The sequence below is a fragment of the Cololabis saira genome, chromosome 15 (assembly GCF_033807715.1).
Source record: "Cololabis saira isolate AMF1-May2022 chromosome 15, fColSai1.1, whole genome shotgun sequence".
NCBI classification, from domain to species: domain Eukaryota; kingdom Metazoa; phylum Chordata; class Actinopteri; order Beloniformes; family Belonidae; genus Cololabis; species Cololabis saira.
The window spans coordinates 11,825,862-11,844,582 of record NC_084601.1 but is presented as its reverse complement, the minus strand read 5'-3'; the positions used below and the strand labels follow the sequence as shown (position 1 = coordinate 11,844,582).

The following is an 18,721-nucleotide window of genomic DNA, read 5'->3' as shown; positions in this document are numbered from 1 at the left end:
GCCTGGCGTTCATGACGGACCCGTGTGTTAAAGGGTTAATCGGAAAGTCCATCAACTATGAAATCCCGATAAAGCCTCCGGGGCCAGCGCTCGTGAGCTTCTGGTGTACCCGGCAGATATATTGATAAACAACATTCGCACCAAGACATGAATATAAATGTTGAATATTTTTACGAAGCAAATAAAACTACCGTTTGATAACATTTGATGATTTCAAATTTGCAGCGAGGCCCGGTACTTTTACGCTCCCCATGGAACATTTACCCTCATGCAACCAAATCCCGTTAAAACTTTATTTGTCAATAAATCTTTAACTACAAACAGAAACTGAAAAACGCCTAGTAGCAAAGTTTCATGAGAGAGCTAGAAAACATTTGTAGGTCGGGAAGCCAAAGTTCTTCTTGGAAAGTTAGACGTAGGTTTCCCAGCACTGGATCAGAAGTTGGCCCTTTCGCCTCAAACTAAGGCTCTTACTCTGTACTTCCATGAGCAGCTCATGAGAGTTGTCCTATGTGAAGTTTTGCATATGTCAAAAACTGATGGTTCCATGAGCCGGTGTCCAGCCCCTGAGCACATATCCAATGCTACAGAACGCAGTGCAGCTGCAATCGTCAACAAGAATCCAGTTCTTCGGTTAAAACTGTATCTATGGAAATGCAGGATTTGGGACACAATGGTCAGTTGTGTTGATAAGTGACGGCTCAACCCATCACGTTAGGTGGGTGACCTGTCAGATGACGCTGCAGAGGCAGGAGTGCTGCACTAATATCTGACAAACAAACGCGTGTGCATGGCTTTAGGAGCTATTTAACTCTTATTGTGGGCTCAGTTACAGTAAACCAATTGATTCTCAGCACTGTCTTTTGCAGAAAGAAAATTAATCATTGCACCACTTTCCTCTGCTCCACTCCCCATTTCTCTCCTCTCTCACCCTGTCTGCTAAACTCTCGTCCTTTCTCTTCACTCCTTGTTCCTCCCTCCAGCGCTCTCACCCCTTCTCTCCGTCTGCTCAGCCATCATCACAACATCTGATTAGCATATGTCTGGGCTTTCACTCCCTGTCAGCTTGCAGGCATCTGCACACATGCGGACCTGCACAGACGTGCACATTCACACAATCTTGTCGCAGGTTCAGGAGTGTAAAAGAAAAAACTTTTACGCTTTTAACTGCATTTCTACACCCATCTGAATGACTCTGTGTGTCAGTCTGCTCACAAGAGGACGAGCGATGAAGCATTCCAGCATTATAGCCGCTAGGAACCTGATGTTTGCCGGTGTGCTGCTTAAAAATACCCATGAGATGAGATAGGTGAGAGTACAGCAGGGTTCACTTAAACAGACTTTCTCTCAGATATTGATACGACACCCGGTGCAAACCCACGCCACTCGAACTACGTGATCCGTCTTTGTAGCTGTGCTTTTCACCTGATCGGGATTTAATGGCTCACAGGCCGAAACCACAGATATCTCCTCACGCTGCCGCAGCATCCTTAAGCCTCTTTTCAGATCATTTGTTCTCACTCCTCTGCCCCAGATTGCCTGGAATCAGTCCCACTTTCACCATCTCATCCACAACAAAAACATGTAATAACAGCAACACGCCCCGGCAACCAAACAAATACTTTATGGGGAAGGTTGTCAAAGCCCATAATCCAGGAGACGGCAACAAAAGCTTTGCACAACTGTGCGCCCGGAGAATGGATGACGGCTGGAACTGGTTTACATTTTGTACCGGCTGCTGTTATAACACTTTTGTGCATCAGGGACAAACACACCAGAGGTGCGGGCATTGCAAATGCAACATCTGCAGGAGTCGTTCCGACTTAAACGACTTGTTCTGCATTTGAACACGTGTGAATGAGCATCAGAGAGCTTACTTTGTTCAAGTATTAAACAAATCAGCTTGTCAAGAAAATGCAACACAGCGGCTTTGCTTGCAGTTCAGGACCCCTCCTTACTACTTCACCCACTCAGACTTGAGGTCAATACTTGTACATTTGGGTTAATAAATGAGTTTGCCCTCTGTTACTAGACTGAATATTCACACAGTGCCGATGAGAAGAAAATGTTTTGCAAAAGGGGTTTCAATTAAGCATCAAGGCTATTTTGTGAGAGATGGAGCTTTTGTATGTGCATGCGTCCATGTGTGCGTGATGGAGGAGGGGTTGCGCAAGACAGAATGGGAGGGACTTTTTTTTGCGGGAGACTGGGTAAACTCAAAAGGGCCTTGGAAGACCGACTCAATGATGAGTCAATGAGGTGTTTCTGAATAGAAGCAGTGTTGGAATAAAGAAATGCTGTCTCTCTTTTTGCATCTCTCTTTCTCTCTCTCTTCGTTCCTAAGCACACACACATTTGGACCGCGAGGACATCCTCTGGCCAATCTAGATGTCCAGTTGAAAAGGCACAGAGGATGCTCTGAGAGGAAAGAGTGAAGTGATGCAAGAGCTGTACGCCAGCAGCGAGGAGATCCCCGCATCACCACACACGGACATGCCTGGCTCCAGTCCGCCGTGCCCCTGCACGCTATCCCACGCTCGTGTGCTGTCTGTGAGTCGGCGAGTGTGTGTGTGTGTGTTCAGAGTGTTCAGAATACACAGAACCTTACAGAGTTTACGCCCCAGTGGAGACCATTAGTGATTCCCTACCAGACACGCTTGGAAGACGTCGTCTGAGAGAGACGCAGGCAAAGAGGCAGGGAAGAGGGGAGCGGAGGGGAGGGAGGGCTTCGGTGGAATCAAGAGAAGACGGATGAGAGAAAGAGACACTGACAGACTGGCACACTGATACACAGACTCACACAGATGGGAAGATAAATGAGCAGATATACTGGCAGGGCTACACAACGCTGAGAGAAAGGGAAAGGGAACATCAGGACAACCGTCAGCACTCTTCCTCCCTGTGACCAGCCGGCGATGGCCTCAGCTTCAGTGCAATCTGATGCAACCCACCAGAAATAGACTCAATGGTGCATATCAAAGTGATACTCCAGTCACCAAACTGAAGGAGGAGATTACGTGAATGCTGTCCAAACTGTCTGGGGCTTTAAGGTGGTAAATAGTTTGTGTTATCTAACAAAATCAGGCTGATGGAAGCTTTTAATTAAGGTCACACCAGCAACCAGGAGTTGGATGAGCAAGAGGCGCATATGGAAAGGTGACCTGAAGAGAAAGAAGGAACATGTGTACATATATGTACATGTCGTAGCAAATCAACAACCCTGGAGGAAGAATAGGTGCCGATGTGTCTGGCCTTTGTGTCTACAGGAGCAAAATAAGGCACAGGGCTGCAAAACGGAGTCGGGGAGCAAGGGTGAGTACAATCAAAAAGGTGCAATCAGCAGGTTACAAGGGGAAAAAAAGTGAGCAAAACACTCCCTGGGTGTGAGGCAGGTCCCCAGCCATCTGGACACTTTCCTCCAAACCTACCCCCCCTTTGGTTCTCCTTTTCCTCTCCTCCTCTTTGCTGACTGGTGCTCTATTCATGGCGGAGCCATTTCACCTTTCAGCATGCTACGCCTCCCACCACAATACATGCTAATGAGGTAGAACAAATGACTTTTTTCTGCTGTGGGTGCATGCGTGTGTGCAGGCCTTTTGGTGTGAGTGTTTCTGCGTCGGCGAGTGGGTGGACTGGTTGTGGAATGATTCCAGTCTCGGCTTCTGCAGGATTTGCTAAAGTGTTGTTGGTGTTTGTTTTTAAAATACTTATCACAAAGGTGCTGAACAGCTGAATACTGCTGCCATGCAATATGATGGTCTTTTGATGAATTGATGTACCAATAAAACATGTCAAATATACTGATGATGTTGCTACCATTGTGTCTCAAGGCTCTACAACAATTACATATTATGAAAACAATGATACGATAAGTCTTTGTGATTCGAGCTTGAGCATCCTCATCCAGTCGTACAAATTCTCACGCCCACAACCGTGATCTATTTATCCAACATACAGCCGCTCGTCCCAGTTTCAGTCTGATCACCTCCGTGACGACAAAGTGAGCTGACGATAGAGGAAGGGAGAAGGGAGCGGGCCCTGATGACACGAGATGAGCAGAGCGCTTGATTTGTCATAACAGTACACAAAAAACCACAACTGATGCTGGCAAGAGAAGTGGTTCAAAATGAGGAGGCGAGAAGGGGGAAGTGCTAGCGTGTTGAAAGGATGAGGAGCAATACGGAAACTGGAGAGAGGAGACGTCTGACATGAACAGATGAGAACAAGCAAAGGTGTTAAAATGAAGACAGAGTGACAAAACCTGAGGAGGGCTTGCTGCTCGGCTGTCACTGTGTCAGTAGGTGGCGCTAGCGATACATCTGTACATCCGCCACTTCTCTTCTTACAACCCCCCCACAGTCTCACACACACACACACACACGCGCACACACACTTCACCATCTTGTTCCAAAGCGAATCAATGTGACAGTCTGGCTTGACAGTCATAATTAACTGAGTGCCCCAGCGAGTGAACTGGTGCACTCGCACTGGTGGCGAGTGCACCAGCGGGTGCACCAGCGGGTGCACCAGTGGGTGCACCAGCGAGTGCACCAGTGGGTGCACCAGCGAGTGCACCAGTGGGTGCACCAGTGGGTGCCCAGCGAATGCAGCAATCCACCATGAGCCAAAGCAGAGTTTACTGAGGGAGCTGCCACCAGGAATGATGGCCATGGTTGTGTACCAGACTGACACCAGTGGGTGCACCAGTGGGTGCACCAGCGAGTGCACCAGCGAGTGCACCAGTGGGTGCACCAGTGGGTGCACCAGTGGGTGCACCAGTGGGTGCACCAGCGAATGCAGCGATCCACCATGAGCCAAAGCAGAGTTTACTGAGGGAGCTGCCACCAGGAATGATGGCCATGGTTGTGTACCAGACTGTGTGAAAGCAGACGGTGCCTGTAGTCCTTCCGAAGCACATACTGTACTTCCATCAGTTTGTCACGGACTGTAAAGATAATTCATCGTGAGTATGTTCCATTTCACGTTATTATACAAGTATACCTCGGCCAGTGGGTTATTTCTTTTCCACTAAATCCTGAGCCAGAGAAATATCATTAATTTGTACATTAAAAAACACTTTTTTCTCCAGCAACAATTGTAAAGCAGATTGTGTTATTTCATTTTTTTTTTTTATTTGAACACCCAAAGCATCCAACTGATCTCCCCAGTTCTCCTCATCAAAGCCACAACGTTTCTAAAACAAAGGAAGCTGCATACAATTTTCTCAAAAAGATAGCCCTAAACACTTCACAACAGTTGCGCACGACCAGAAATGGTGCCACAGTTCCTTTAACTAGAACAGCAACAGGAATCAGGCCATTCCTGGCTCCCCTCCCAGCCCCCGGGGCCCAGAGCCCAGCCCAACTCAGCACACAATGGGACAACAGAATTAGAGGAACCGCTGGCCGTCCACAGATAGCCCCGATGGTCAGGAACCAGAAAGGGAACCAGAAGGAACCTGAGGGGAGGGGGGAGGGGATGAGGATGGCAGCCCAGAGGAAGGGAGCCCAAGGCAGTGAGGGAGAGACTGCTGGGGACAGTTAGCGGTTCAGGGTCAGGATGTGTGTGAAAGGGACGCTGTTTGTGTCTTTGTGTAAGAGAGTCCTTTGAGCTGTTCGGTTCAATGTCTTGTTTCCCTGAAAGTACACGCTACAACTTGTTCACACAGGCACACACACACACACATTAGAGACCCACTCACCAGTCCTCTCTCCAAAACCAAGATGCTTTTATTTAGTTTCAGTTAATTAAAGCTGGAACAGCGCTCGTGGGACGGAAGGCAGATGGAGCGTAGGTGATAGCGGAGGGGGAGCGGGGTTAAAGGGGGGAGGGACTAGTTCCCTTGGACCTGACCTCGTTTGTCCTGTCTCGTGCCCTGGGTAAGTGACCGTCCTATCTGGCTTCCTCAGACGCTGCCTGGAGCGCCGAACAGTGAGTCAACTGCACGAGTTAGGCACGGAGATTCGCTGAAAGAGGTCAGAAAACATTCCTGCTCATCCTGACCAGATCTGCTCTGGGCTCCTCTCTGAGCGTATTTTACTTGGAAATAATCACAATCACAATGATTTTCGGTAGTTCAGCCCAACTTTTCATACAAGCGCCACACATTTCATACTGTATGTCCAATCCTTTATTTTCAGGAAGACAACAACATACATGTATTTGACAGTAAATGAAGGAAGGGGAACTAGGTTACACGGGGATGAAGTGGATTGTAATCTGTCAATCGGGCTGCCAAAATTGTGTCAGAAATCTCAATTTAATTGCCTTTAAGGCTGGTTGTTGATAATTTTTTTGTACATAGGATTAAGTGCGAGTGATGGACTCTGCGGTCCATGACAGCAGCAACAGGGTCCAGCAGACCCCCATGAAGCTGATTAGGATGAAGAGGGTGCAGATAATGGATGGACTTGGTCAAAAAGAGGTCAAACATTAAAGAGGTAGTGCAGACAGGAGAACGGACAGACAGAGAATACACCAAGAAGGTTACAAGCTGATGACCGCTGAACTTATTTGGTCTCAGAGAGATGACTGTTGTTTGAAGCGGTGCTAGAAATAACTGCTTTGTCCTCTGTGACGATTATATTTGACAAATCAAAATGTCTTAAACAAATGTGAACCTATGAACGACATGGGTATCCCAGAAAAGCCCTGATGTGTCTTTCCCTGAAGCTAGAATCACCATCGGTCTGGCTTATGAAATACGATGCTGTGTCTCTTCGTGATCGAGTGCCATCGTACGCTGCACAGAAAGGACAGAGACAAGGACGATGATCGTTCTCAAGGGTTGGAGGGATGACCGTATGCGTATTTATGGCAGACGTGCTATTTTCCTCACCGTGCGCACACACTGGCAATCATTTGTCTTTTTATCTTTTACTTGAAAAGTTCTTCCTGCATCTCGAAGCAAGAAGTAGCCTTGCCCTTGAAAAGTAAAAAGTTATTTTCCCTGCAGATAACACATAGCATGAGTACAGCGTTTCTCTCAATACCATAATCCTCAGGCGTGATGTGATTTCCTAAGAAAGCTGAGTATCTCACATATATCTGCTGGTGAGCTCCTTGATAACGACTGGTTCGTTGTAGCAGAGTGATGTCATCTGTTATTGTTCTGCCAAATTTTTCTCCACAGAAACACTTTACTGGCCGTCTAAAAACAGAAGAATCCCCAAAAAACAGAAGCGTGTATTTAAACAATTTGGAAACTCATAAATGTTACTTAGCACAGTAAATGATGTTTCTCTCTCCGCCTCTCTTTCTGCTGTCTGTCGCTGCCTCCGTCTCCCGTTTGGCTGCTGGACTCTGTGGCCTCTGGCATCAGGCTCCGGCAGTCTCGCCTTACTCACAAACGTACCAGCTACTCTCCGTTTCCCACTTTCTCTATTTTCAGGGTCGTGTTCTCCAGCTGGCACGGGCAAACAGGCTGACATCAGAGCCACAGGCACACAAAACTCCCTCTCGCTGTATAATAATGTGGTTTCCAGGCGAAAACGCAACAATTCCATTTCAGATTGCTTCCACTGGGTCGAACCGGGCACCGATGAGTTTCTCACAAAGAAGAGGGATTTAGTCCACAGAAACTAGGAAGGACCAAAAGAACACTTTGAATGTCTCCTAATGAATGAATTAATATACGAGAGCTGTAATCACAGACATGATAATGTTTTGATTTGACCTCTGATAGACATGTTTCACGTCTCCCTCCCCCACATCTTTGCTTCTGCTCCCCCACCCCTTTGGTAATCACAATCTAATCCTCCACAATCAATTTTCCATGAAGGTGCCACCTGCCTTCCACAATGAAACAGGTCCCCGGTAGACAAAAGCAGCCAAACACCGCACAGGTTTAATCATCTCGCTGGTCGAGTCGTGAACTGGGAACCACGAATACGCTCGTTCACATCAAATAGAACCATCTAAGTGGAAAAAAGTTTGTTCAAACAATTCATACAGAGGAATTAAAATAAAAACGTGATTGGTAAAAAATTGGTAAATACATGTGAGATCAGGATAAACACAGCCGTGCGTGAGTGTCTGTGTTCACCCAATCAGCTGGTGACTGGGTATTGTTACTGACCTACAAGGCAGTGCCCGAGGCGGTGCACGACTAATGCATTAGTCTCTTTAGTAGTTGGGGGGCATCTGTCGTGAGTCCGCACATGTTTTCCCGCGACTGCACCCAAAGGCAAATACAAAAATTCTCATTTTTGCTAAATACGGCAGGCTGCATCCTCCACTTCTACCGGGAGCGCTTCATTTCAACCTCTTTAACACAATAACTACCCTGATTGCCTGATTTTTTCTCTCTCCTTTTTTTTAATATATTTATTTGGCTGCTTGACCTGAATTTTGTTGCATGCAGCTGGCAAACAGCAAAGCTTCACTTGCTTAAATATTTAGAGAAGCCTTTCACTCTGATGAAGAGGTAAAAATGTTCCATGCTGAGGTAATGAAATGCATTTTACTATTCTGTGAGACTGTGTTGTGTTATGGGGAAAAAACACTGATTTAATGGAGCATAATTGGCAGTAGCAATGAGCGCAGCGTGCTTTTGTTAAGCGACTAAATGACAAAAAAAAAGTAGGACATGGGTACGTGGTGGAATAAGAGTGAGCATTGTACTCATGCGTACAACAAACATCAGCGAAAAATGTGTAAACGATGACTCCCACGTGTGTTTGTGTGTCTGTAAATTCATGTTTATATGGACGCCAGTCTGTTGATATGCTGTTTCACATCATTTTCATAATACCGTTCACCCCATCAAACATGCATCTTTCTGCCCCCCCCCCCCCTTACGTGGCGCACTTAAAGCGTGCTCAAATGCCTTCATTGTGGATTGACAGCCTTGCCATATGGTGCTGAGCACCGTAGCTTTGTTTGTGAACAAGCAAGAGACCGATTTGTTTAGAGTGCAACTGTGTTTCTGTAAATGCGTGTACACGTGGTCCAGGCTTACTGTACGTATGGGATGCTTACACTTGCAAACGTAAAGCTGCAGCTGCACAGCAACACATGATCCCTGCACAGCTGCAAATTGTTTTGTGGACGGTTTAATACGACCAAGGAGGAACGGGTGAATTAAAAGTTTTCTTTGTGCCGCTCAAATATGCAGCGATGTGTTGGTGAACTGCTGAACTGAGTCTCCTCTTCGTGCTCAAATGTGTAGAAGAAAGCAATCCGGGGGTTGTATTAAAATATTGAAGGGGCGGGGGCTTTCCTCTCACTAAAGCATCCTCAAACTAACATCGAAGCAGTAATTTGTCCTCTCGCAGGGGAGGCATAAAACCAGAACCCCAAATACTTTGCAGCTACGGAAAAAGTGAAGAGTGAGCAAAAAAAAAAAGCCAAAAAATTCTTTATCTCTGCTTCTAACTGAAAGTTATTGCATTTTCTGAATGGTATGCTTTCCTAATGGTTAGCACATGTGAATATGTGTGCACAGAGAGAGTGCAGTAGTTGAGGTTAAGCTAATAGCACAAGCAGAGGGGGAACTGGGAACCCTTGGCTTATAAAAGACAGTTGTTTCCCCGCTGTGCCGAAAACCAGATGTTGATAAAGAGACATAGGGGGCGGCGAGAGGACAGATGGGCAAGAAATTACCATCTCTTGGGCCAAACATCTTGAAACATCTGCAAAAAAAAATAAAAAAATTCAGCCCTTACAATGGAAGATGGATTTATGTTCTCTGTCTCACGTGGATTTTCATTGGTCTCTCTCGCTCACCTCCGCCGCGCTCACTCTCGATGTTAACAGGACTAAAGAGCTGTGCCGCAATCTGGAGCTGTTTAACTCTTGGAAAGAGCCGGATTCTTCCACGAATGGCTCCTCTTTTTACGCAGAGCAGGCAAACGCGGCTGTACGCCGTAGGAGCCATAAAACTTCAGAGGCTGCGGTGGGATCAGGTCCACGCAAATCCACAATCATGCAAAACTGATATAAAGCACAATGAATGTCAAGGTAGATTGCAATATAGACGTGCGTAGACATTATTCATATCCTATTTCCAAAAGTTTAGCGACCACGAAGCACTCGGCCGAGGAAGAAATGTCCATATGGTTGAAGTTCAGCAGAGGGAAGGAGCACACGCTTTGATTAACGGCTGTTATTTGTAAATCCTTAAGAGCAACTTGGGTCGCGGAGTTGTATCATATTATTCTAGAGATTCTGAACAGATACAGGGATGCTTTTGCAGGGATGGATGGCAGGCTTGTCTGTTCCAGTTACACACAAACACACGTGTGTGTGTGTGTGGGGGGGGGGGGCAGCTCTTGAGATCTCTATTTGCATCCATTCATCAATACACAGCCGAAGCGTCGCACCTGACCTCTCCACAGCAGAACTACAACAGGTTGCGATTTGAACGCCAAGAACAGAGTAAAGTAGATAAATAAAAGCAGTTCAGAACAGGTCCTGTTTTATTAAAGCGAAAATGCTGTTAGTTTATGTAATACATATAAAAAGGAACCGTGTCCATTAGGGGTGGGCAAAAATATCGATATGGCAATATATCGCGATACTTTTCCAGCTGATTCAATATCGATATTACAAATTTGAATATCGATTTTTTTTTTATTTTTTTTTTTATCCCCGATCTTTTTCCCATTATATCACCCAGTGCTCCTACCTAAGTGACAGTCCTGGGCATTGCCACTCTCTACCAACCCTGGGAGGGCCCTGCACTGAGCTCAGGTTTTATTTCACGTTTTATTTCATTTTATAATTTATTTTTTATATAACACAATTGCCTGTCCTTAAAAAATGAAAAATAATGGGCAGAGGTTTATTTATTTATGGATTTATATCTATACTGACTGATCACTGTGCCTGTCCTTGGTTTTAGTACCCATCTTTCTTGTGTTTATTATCATTTGCCACATAATTAAAGCAACCTCATACTAAATTTAATGTTAATTTCATATGATGTAAATAATATGAAAAACATATACAAATATGTTGTAACTTTAGCTTGTATAGTTATAATAAAACATTGTTTTGACTCAGTTTGTCCCATGAATTGTCACTATAATCTGATGAATGTGCAACTCGGATTTTAAGATCCATCACTATCATCTGATGTACATATATACAACTTGGATTTTAAGATGTGTAATGCATTTTTAAATTTTTTGGTGAACTATGTAGAATATAATAATCGGGATATCGCATAATCGGGATATCGCAATGCGTATCGTATCGTGGCTCAAGTATCGTGATGCGTATCGTATCGTGAGGTCCTTCCCAATACCCACCCCTAGTGTCCATTTAAAACTATAACAAATGTGAGTGAACAGACATGGAGGTAGCAGCAGCGAGCTGGGGTTCAGGTGTGAACAACGGGGACCATGGAGGGACACCATAAGTTAAACAAAATGGAGCTTTTATTCTGCCTCGTCTTTTAGAAAATGGAGAGGCTCCTTTAATTTCCCTCTGAAACTCCCAGTGTCCCCTCTCTCTCCCACTCTCTCTCGTTCGCCACCAATTTCTAAAATGGCCCTTTTCCCGCAAAATAACTGAAGCCCGACGTTTATCATCTTAGGTGTCTGCTGTTGGTTTGACAACAATACAATCAGACGGGGCGAGCGGCTGCCATCCCATTGTCCCGTCTCCCTGTTTGTCTGTGACACTAAGTGACTACAGCTGGAAGCTTCTTATCCTACAATACCCATCATGCAAGTCAAATTCAAGCACAAAAGAAAAAGGGCCTCATTTTTTTTACTGCGATGGTGTGATTTTTAACCAGCAAGAAGTGGAAACAATGATTTCATTGTGTCTGCTGACGGTAGATAAACGCTTGGAAGTGACTGGAAGTCCTGAAGCAACAGCGGATGCGTCTCGTATGCAGTCGTTGACTGTATTTACACATGTATAGTAAGGAAACTGGTTGTAAAGTGTAATGTGTGGCAGCTTTTTGCATCTTGCAGCCGCTCATGTTTGCAGTCGAGGCATTCATGAGACGAGAACAAACCCATGCCCATCTCTTAACACATATTCTTCTTGTTCTCGTTCTTGTTCTCCTTCTCCTTCTTCTTCTTCTAGATGCAATTGACTGAACTCGTCGATACTTGGAAGGAAAAAAACAGAGGCTCCTCTGTCTGCATCTATCGATCCACACTGCTCTCTTTCTCTCACTCCGTCTGCTGATCTTAATGACACTTTTCATTTTATTTATTTTTTTAACCAGGCTAGTAAGAGCAGCTGCCGTTTTCAGATCGTGCCTAAATCCATATGTAAAAACGAGTGCTCTTAAATCAAATATCCAACCTGATAAACTCAGCTAGTGATGCTTCTCCTCACGTGTTCTGTAGGTCGACCCCGAACGATGCAGAGCTTCTTGTTGTTGTTGCGTTTTGTTTTTAATGGAGAAACAACTGCAGTTGAGGTGAATAAAACCACTAAAGCATGACGGACTGAGGTGAGCCCCCCCCCCAACCTTCCTTCTCCTTTTTTCTCTCTCTTTGTGTCTGCCTTTGTCAATTTGTCTGGTTTCCTGCCTGTTTGTTTCATATCTGTCTGTTTGCGGCCGTTCCTCCACCTCACGCGCATTCACACAAACAAGGACAAAGATAACTTTTATGGTCAGGTTTAATGGACTGTTAGGAAGCAAGCCTGTCCATTCTACACCAGTTGTTCTTTTGTGGGCAAATTAAATAATAATAATAAAAAAAAAATGTAAAAAAACCCATCTAATTGCACAGTTTTACAGCTCACGCTTCCCATCAATCAAACCAGTCTGTGTGTCCTCTGGATTTGTATGAGTGCTCACATTCCCACCTTACAACCTCCCGAACCTCTGCTGAACACACACACACACACACACAAGCATATGCATCCACACAAACAGATACACTTTGCCCTGCCACCCCTGAATTCCCCTCCCTTCCCACGTCTAATCTTTAAATGTAAATTGGATGACAGGTGAATATTGAGGAGGTGAGCGATAGCGGGTAACATCTTCACTCGGCCGCATTATCGCCGCTCCACATCACTACGAAGAAGCACCTATTCAATATCATTACCTCTGGCAGAGTGCGGGGAGAAACGCACTCGCGTGTCCTTTTGTATCCGTGAAACACGCCGTATAGACACACCTGCGTGTGCACTCGCATCACACACGGCAACACGCGCGCATACACACACACGTACAATCACTTCCAGTGGCTTATCTTCCGGAATAAGAAAAGGGGCTTGTCAGGATGGCACATTGTATGGCTGCATGTTTGTGTGCGGGTGTGTGTGTGTGTGTGTGTGTGTGTGTGAGAGGAAGGCAATGTGCATTAGGGCGATTACAATATCAGCCGACTCCAGATGGAGGCAGGAAAATAAACAGAGGATGAGAGGAGAGAGAGAGCGAGCTAGGGGACAGACATGGTGAGAGGGAGGCAAAGAGAGGGATTCTGCATGTGTGTGTGTGTGTGTGTGTGTGTGTGTGTGTGTGTGTGTGTGTGTGTGTGTGTGTGTGTGTGTGTTTGTGTGTGTGTGTCAGTCTGCTTGTGAGAGATACAGTTGGAGAAAAGTAAAGTTAATTAGCAACTCACTGTCAGTGTATATACAGAGGACTGAGTGAGCAGTGACTGCCAGGCAAGATATGTGTTTATACTGTCCTGCACTTGTCCATCAGTGTGAATTTAGCCCTGAGCGTTGCAGATATAGTTAGTAGCCTGGCTAAACACCCCGAAAAAACTACATTACCCAGCTGTCCGTCTTCGGTGGCAGAGCTTGTGCAGCTGCCTTTTGCAGAACCAAATGGATTGAGTTATATTCGTTAACAGATAAATCATCAGTTTCATTTCATGATATGCTTCCTAAGTGAGCTAAGCTTTAAAAACTGCCATGAAATTTGACATTTTGGCAGACTCTGCCCTTCTGGCCTCTTTTTCACCTCCCACCTAAGTCTCTTGTTATCTGGAGTAAAAACCTGAAGAAGTCCAATAAAATCAGTTTGTAGTGCTCACTGTTGACTCTGACATTAAATAAGCTCCCGTTAAAGGCCAACTCACAACTACAATAAAACAAAGACCTCTTGGTTTGGAAGGCGCGGGAGTGTGCGCGCACACACTGCACACACTGCACACACTCCACACACACCGGTCCACCACTGCGTCCACAGACACGCACATCTACCTGCAGCTCCTTTTTATATCACTGCTGCTCTTTCATGGGTGATGAAATTCAATAAGCAGTGAGGAGAAATGCCCTCTTGTTGATAACATCAACAGGCTTATCGATCTCAAAAAAGGCACGGGTGAGAGAGGGAGAGAAAGTGTGTACCTTGATTCCATCTATAATTCACTCTGGGAGTTAGTAACGGACGGCTCTGAATAATCAGAACAGATCTATACATTTTGAAGGAGTGCACGGAGCACTGGTTTTATTATCCGCTGACATTTGCACCCTTTCCTGCATTGCAATGAATCCGACCTGTGTTCCAAATACTCTGCCGCCGCAAACTTTAAACAATCAAATGTATTTGTGTGATTAGAGGATCACAAGAATGATAAATGCTTACGAGCTGACCTTAATTTCTCCTGAGTCAGGCAACATCAAACCTCCCATGCTGGCACTCTCAAGCACTTCCAAAGCGATAAATATAAAAAACATTTATTCATAGCAGTGATTCATGCAATACCCAACTAATCAATAGGTTTGGAGGCCATGCATAAGCAAGCCACAAACTTAGACCTTGAGCTATTTTGCAGAGTAAGGTCCTAATCTAATCTCATAAACAAAAGATGCATCTCTCATGCATGCCCAAACTAAGCCAGCAGCCAATCACAAGTCCAAACCCCTAACTATACGCACATTTATTACGTTATATCATTTTTCCTGATGTGGTACGAAAAACAATTGTCCCCTATACAGTTGTTATGGATGTGAAATCTAGATACACACCCCCAAACTGCAGTGAATATGCTGCAAAGTTGGTCATTTCGACATGGGGGTCGATGGAGACGGGCTCACTTTTTGGAGCCAGCCCCCAGTGGACAGTCAATGAACTGCACATCTTATTTATTCATTTCACGTTGGCTTCAATCCTAAAATTAAATTGTTGGCCTTTGTTTTCAACTGGAGCAAGCTGTTGAGGCCACACATCAAAACAACACGCATGATGCAGCGAAGCCCTGCAGCTCACAGCAGAAGTACACGCTTGCTTCAAGATTAACTGAGTCAACATCACTTGTTCACCGTACAGCGAACCTGGACCACATCCAAGCGCCTGTATGTCACACTTAAAAGAAGTGCTTTGTAATTATATCACAGGCGCTGGAGCCTCAGTGTGACTCCGTGCTGGAGGGAGAATGTGTGTCGCTCCACCCGCCACCCGCCACCAGAAATAATAGTACTTCACTGTTTTGTTGCTGGGATCTGAAAGCTGTGTTTGGGTGCAATATAAACCACTAGAAATCTATTAGCTGTGGTTGCCATAAGCGCTGCGACGGGGGAGGGGACGCAAATCCAAGTAATCAAACCAAAGAGAGTGGGTTTGAGTGCTTTCTTTACACAAGATTAAGTGTGTGTGTGTGTGTGTGCGTGTGTGTTTGTATATATATATATATATATATATATATATATATATATATATATATATATATATATATATATATATATACATACATACATATATGTGTGTGTGTTTGTGTGTACATTTTTCTATCTGTGTGTCAAGGTGAGAATAAAATGGTTCCCATCATTTTTAAAAGCCGTCCATGTGTGTGAGCAGCGGTCTGATGCATTTGACCCTATAGCCTGAGAGCTGAGAGGAGGAGGAGGAGGAAGAGGAGGAGGAGGAGGGAGAACAGGTGTGAGGCAGGCTGGTGGCTGGGCAGATGGCCCCTGGAAGCGCTAGCTGATGCTGCAGCGCCTGGACCGCAGAGCAGCTCCGGTTATTACAAGCCTGTTTATACAGCACACACACACACACACACACACACACACACACACACACACACACACACACACACACACACACACACACACACACACACACACACACACACACACACACGCACACGCACATTCATGTTTCCAATCACATGCACATGCAAACACGGTGATAACCTGTGAACAGCGCGTATCATTTGCTCTCCCCTCATCACCAGGTTTGTTTACCTTTCATTTACTCCTTTTCTCTCTCTGTCTCATATTCTCTTTATCGTTGTACAGGCACACACACACACACACACACACACACACACACACACACACACACACACACACCAGGTAATGATCCATTCAGTCAAGTCATCCCTATAATGGAAGTCCCAGCGCTTAAGGAAAAATAAAAGATAGAAGAATAAAAATCACCACATGACACAATAAAGAATGGGAGAATATCCATATTGACCACAGCAGAATATTCCTAAAACTATTGATCACCTATGGGAGAATATAAAACCTGCATGGGGCCAAATGAACCATATACAGACCCATATAAGCCACACTTAGTCAACACAGTAAAAACTCTAATGTCTCGCATTAACAGAGCACGTTTCTCTTTGGTATCCACCAGTGAATACACAAATATCAGAGCAGCATTTTATGCCTCGTCACATAACATGTCATCTATATAATCTGTTTTGAATGCTTAAAACAAAAAAAAAAAAGAAAAAGAGGCACAAGGCCCGTGTCTGCTGAGGAGATCTTTCCTTCTCCCTCTAATCTGGGCCGTGAGAACAGTCTGGCATGGACAGCAGGTTGTGCTGCGTGACGGCTGCTCCCTCCCAAACCCGCACCGCTGCTCTTTTCCCAGCCAGGGCCAAACATTCCCACTGGAGCAAATATAGCCCCAAGCCTTTAATTTCAGCTCCACGCTACTACATCAAAATAAAATAAAACAAGAAAAAAAAAGAAGACCAGAAAGTGAAATAAAAATAAGGAGGAAGAAAAAAAAAAAAGGGGGAGAAATCCCGCTCGTTGTTTTCCCTTCAGTGCGTCTCTCGGTTATGATGACAAAGTGGCCGCGGGTGGAGATGGAAACTTGGCTTGGAGGGAATGTGTTTGACAGTTGTGTCAGTGCTCGGGAGGATGCTTTCAACAACTGCAAAAAATCTCTCCTAATGCTTTCCAGGACTGCCGAGATGAGAAGAGAGGATGCGCTTCTTCTCCGCCAAACAGACGCAGGATTTGAAAAAATGTACAGCAAAGATGTGAAGGCGTTTAAACATCTGCAGCAACACTGTTGACATTATTCCCTCTGATCACATTATAGACCCGTGCAGATGTGGATCATCTTCTGTGAACTTTGAGTTCATGTGAAATCCACTCCACAGAAATGGAAGGAACTTAAAGCCTGTTGCCCACAAACGACTGTGAACCAGCATCTGCCTTTTATGGATAACGTCGCTGCATGCGCTGGAGTCAAACATTTAAACAAACTGTCATTTATGGAAAGCTATACTCGTCTCCGTCAGTGAGGGTTTAAGCAGCCGTCCAACTTCAGAAAATGGCAAAAATAAAATCAACATTTCCATAAGCGGCTGGCTAATTTATTAAATGGCAGAACATTCATTGAAACACAACCAGTGTCCAGTATCAATGGGTCAAATGCGTGCACAACTTTGGCTTTTTGCAATATTGACCGAAAATGGCTTAGACAATAAAAATAGCGCAAGTCTATTCTTATAGACCAACGGTAATCCTTCACGTCTCTAAATTGCACAATCCACAGATCTAATGTTTTGCATACGACAAAGTCAGTCTAGTTGAAATAAAATTGTAGGAATATAAAATCTGACTTTATTTAGTGGGTCAGTATTTGGATTTGCGTTGTTTATTTGCATCACTTGGCACACGCGTCTACATGAGGGAAACCCTCCACCGGGCACGAGTGTGTGTAGTCGGAGATAAGCATCGGATCATGAGAAAGAGTCCACTTACACTGAAAAGAGGCAGAAATTCCCACCATGCGGCACGTCGATGTGAGAGGGATAAATTATTTCCAGTCTTCTCGAGTCCGCGCTTTGGTCCCCTCGGTGATCCGCCCGCGTCGTGAAGACGAAAAACTACAGAGTCCAGCCAGCTGTTTTGCGGTCCACTTCCAGCAGCTATGGGAACGGGGTTCAAAACTCCGACTAGGGCAGGAAAAATAGGAAAAAAAAAACAAGAAAAGTGCGCAGCTTGCGGCTCTCACTTAGTGTGGATATTGAGGATGGGGAGTGTTGTGAAAGCGCAGCGGCAAACAAGGGGAGGATGAGAAGGAGATGCAGACGGAGGATGCTGAGCTGAGGGCGACTGCGCAGCGGCGCCCGCCTGCTGCTCGCTTCCCGTTTCTAAAGCCGTCTTCTTCTCACTTTCTTCCAAAAATCCCGTAAATGTCTGTAACGTTGGTGTTGGTTTTGGGGGAAGAAAAAAAAAGAAAATCACGCGCACACTGTGTCTCGGTGTCGGGCTCCTTGTGTTGTGCTTCTTCTCCGTCGGCGTGAGGAAGAGGAGTAGCGGCTCTCTGCCTGCAGTCGGCGGTGCAGCAGAGCCAGGTGGCGATGGGCGGGACCGGCGAGCTACTCAAGCCGGATTTATGCTTCTGCGTTAAAGCGACGCAGGCATACGGCGTAGGGTACGCGGCGACGCGCACCCTACGCCGTAGGCTCTGCGTTGGTGTAACGCGGAACCATAAATCAGCCTTGAGGAGGAGGAGGAAGAGGCGATACTGGGCTGCTGCCAGTATCTGTGTGTCCTAAACAGGTTAGAAAAACAAGGGTCAAGGCAAAAGCACTCTTCTTGT

At 45.4% G+C, this 18,721-nt stretch overlaps 1 protein-coding gene across 4 annotated transcripts in view; it reads right to left on the bottom strand.

Annotated features, from left to right (window-relative positions):
- Window positions 1-18,426, bottom strand: part of runx1t1 (RUNX1 partner transcriptional co-repressor 1) — a 60,196-nt gene extending 41,770 nt beyond the window's left edge. For all 4 annotated transcript variants that reach the window (XM_061742500.1, XM_061742503.1, XM_061742502.1 and 1 more), the window contains exon 1: window positions 17,878-18,426. In XM_061742500.1, coding sequence (XP_061598484.1) covers window positions 17,878-17,905 — 28 coding nt within the window. In that variant the 5' untranslated portion in view covers window positions 17,906-18,426. The remainder of the gene's footprint in view (window positions 1-17,877) is intronic.
- Window positions 18,427-18,721: the final 295 nt, after the last annotated feature.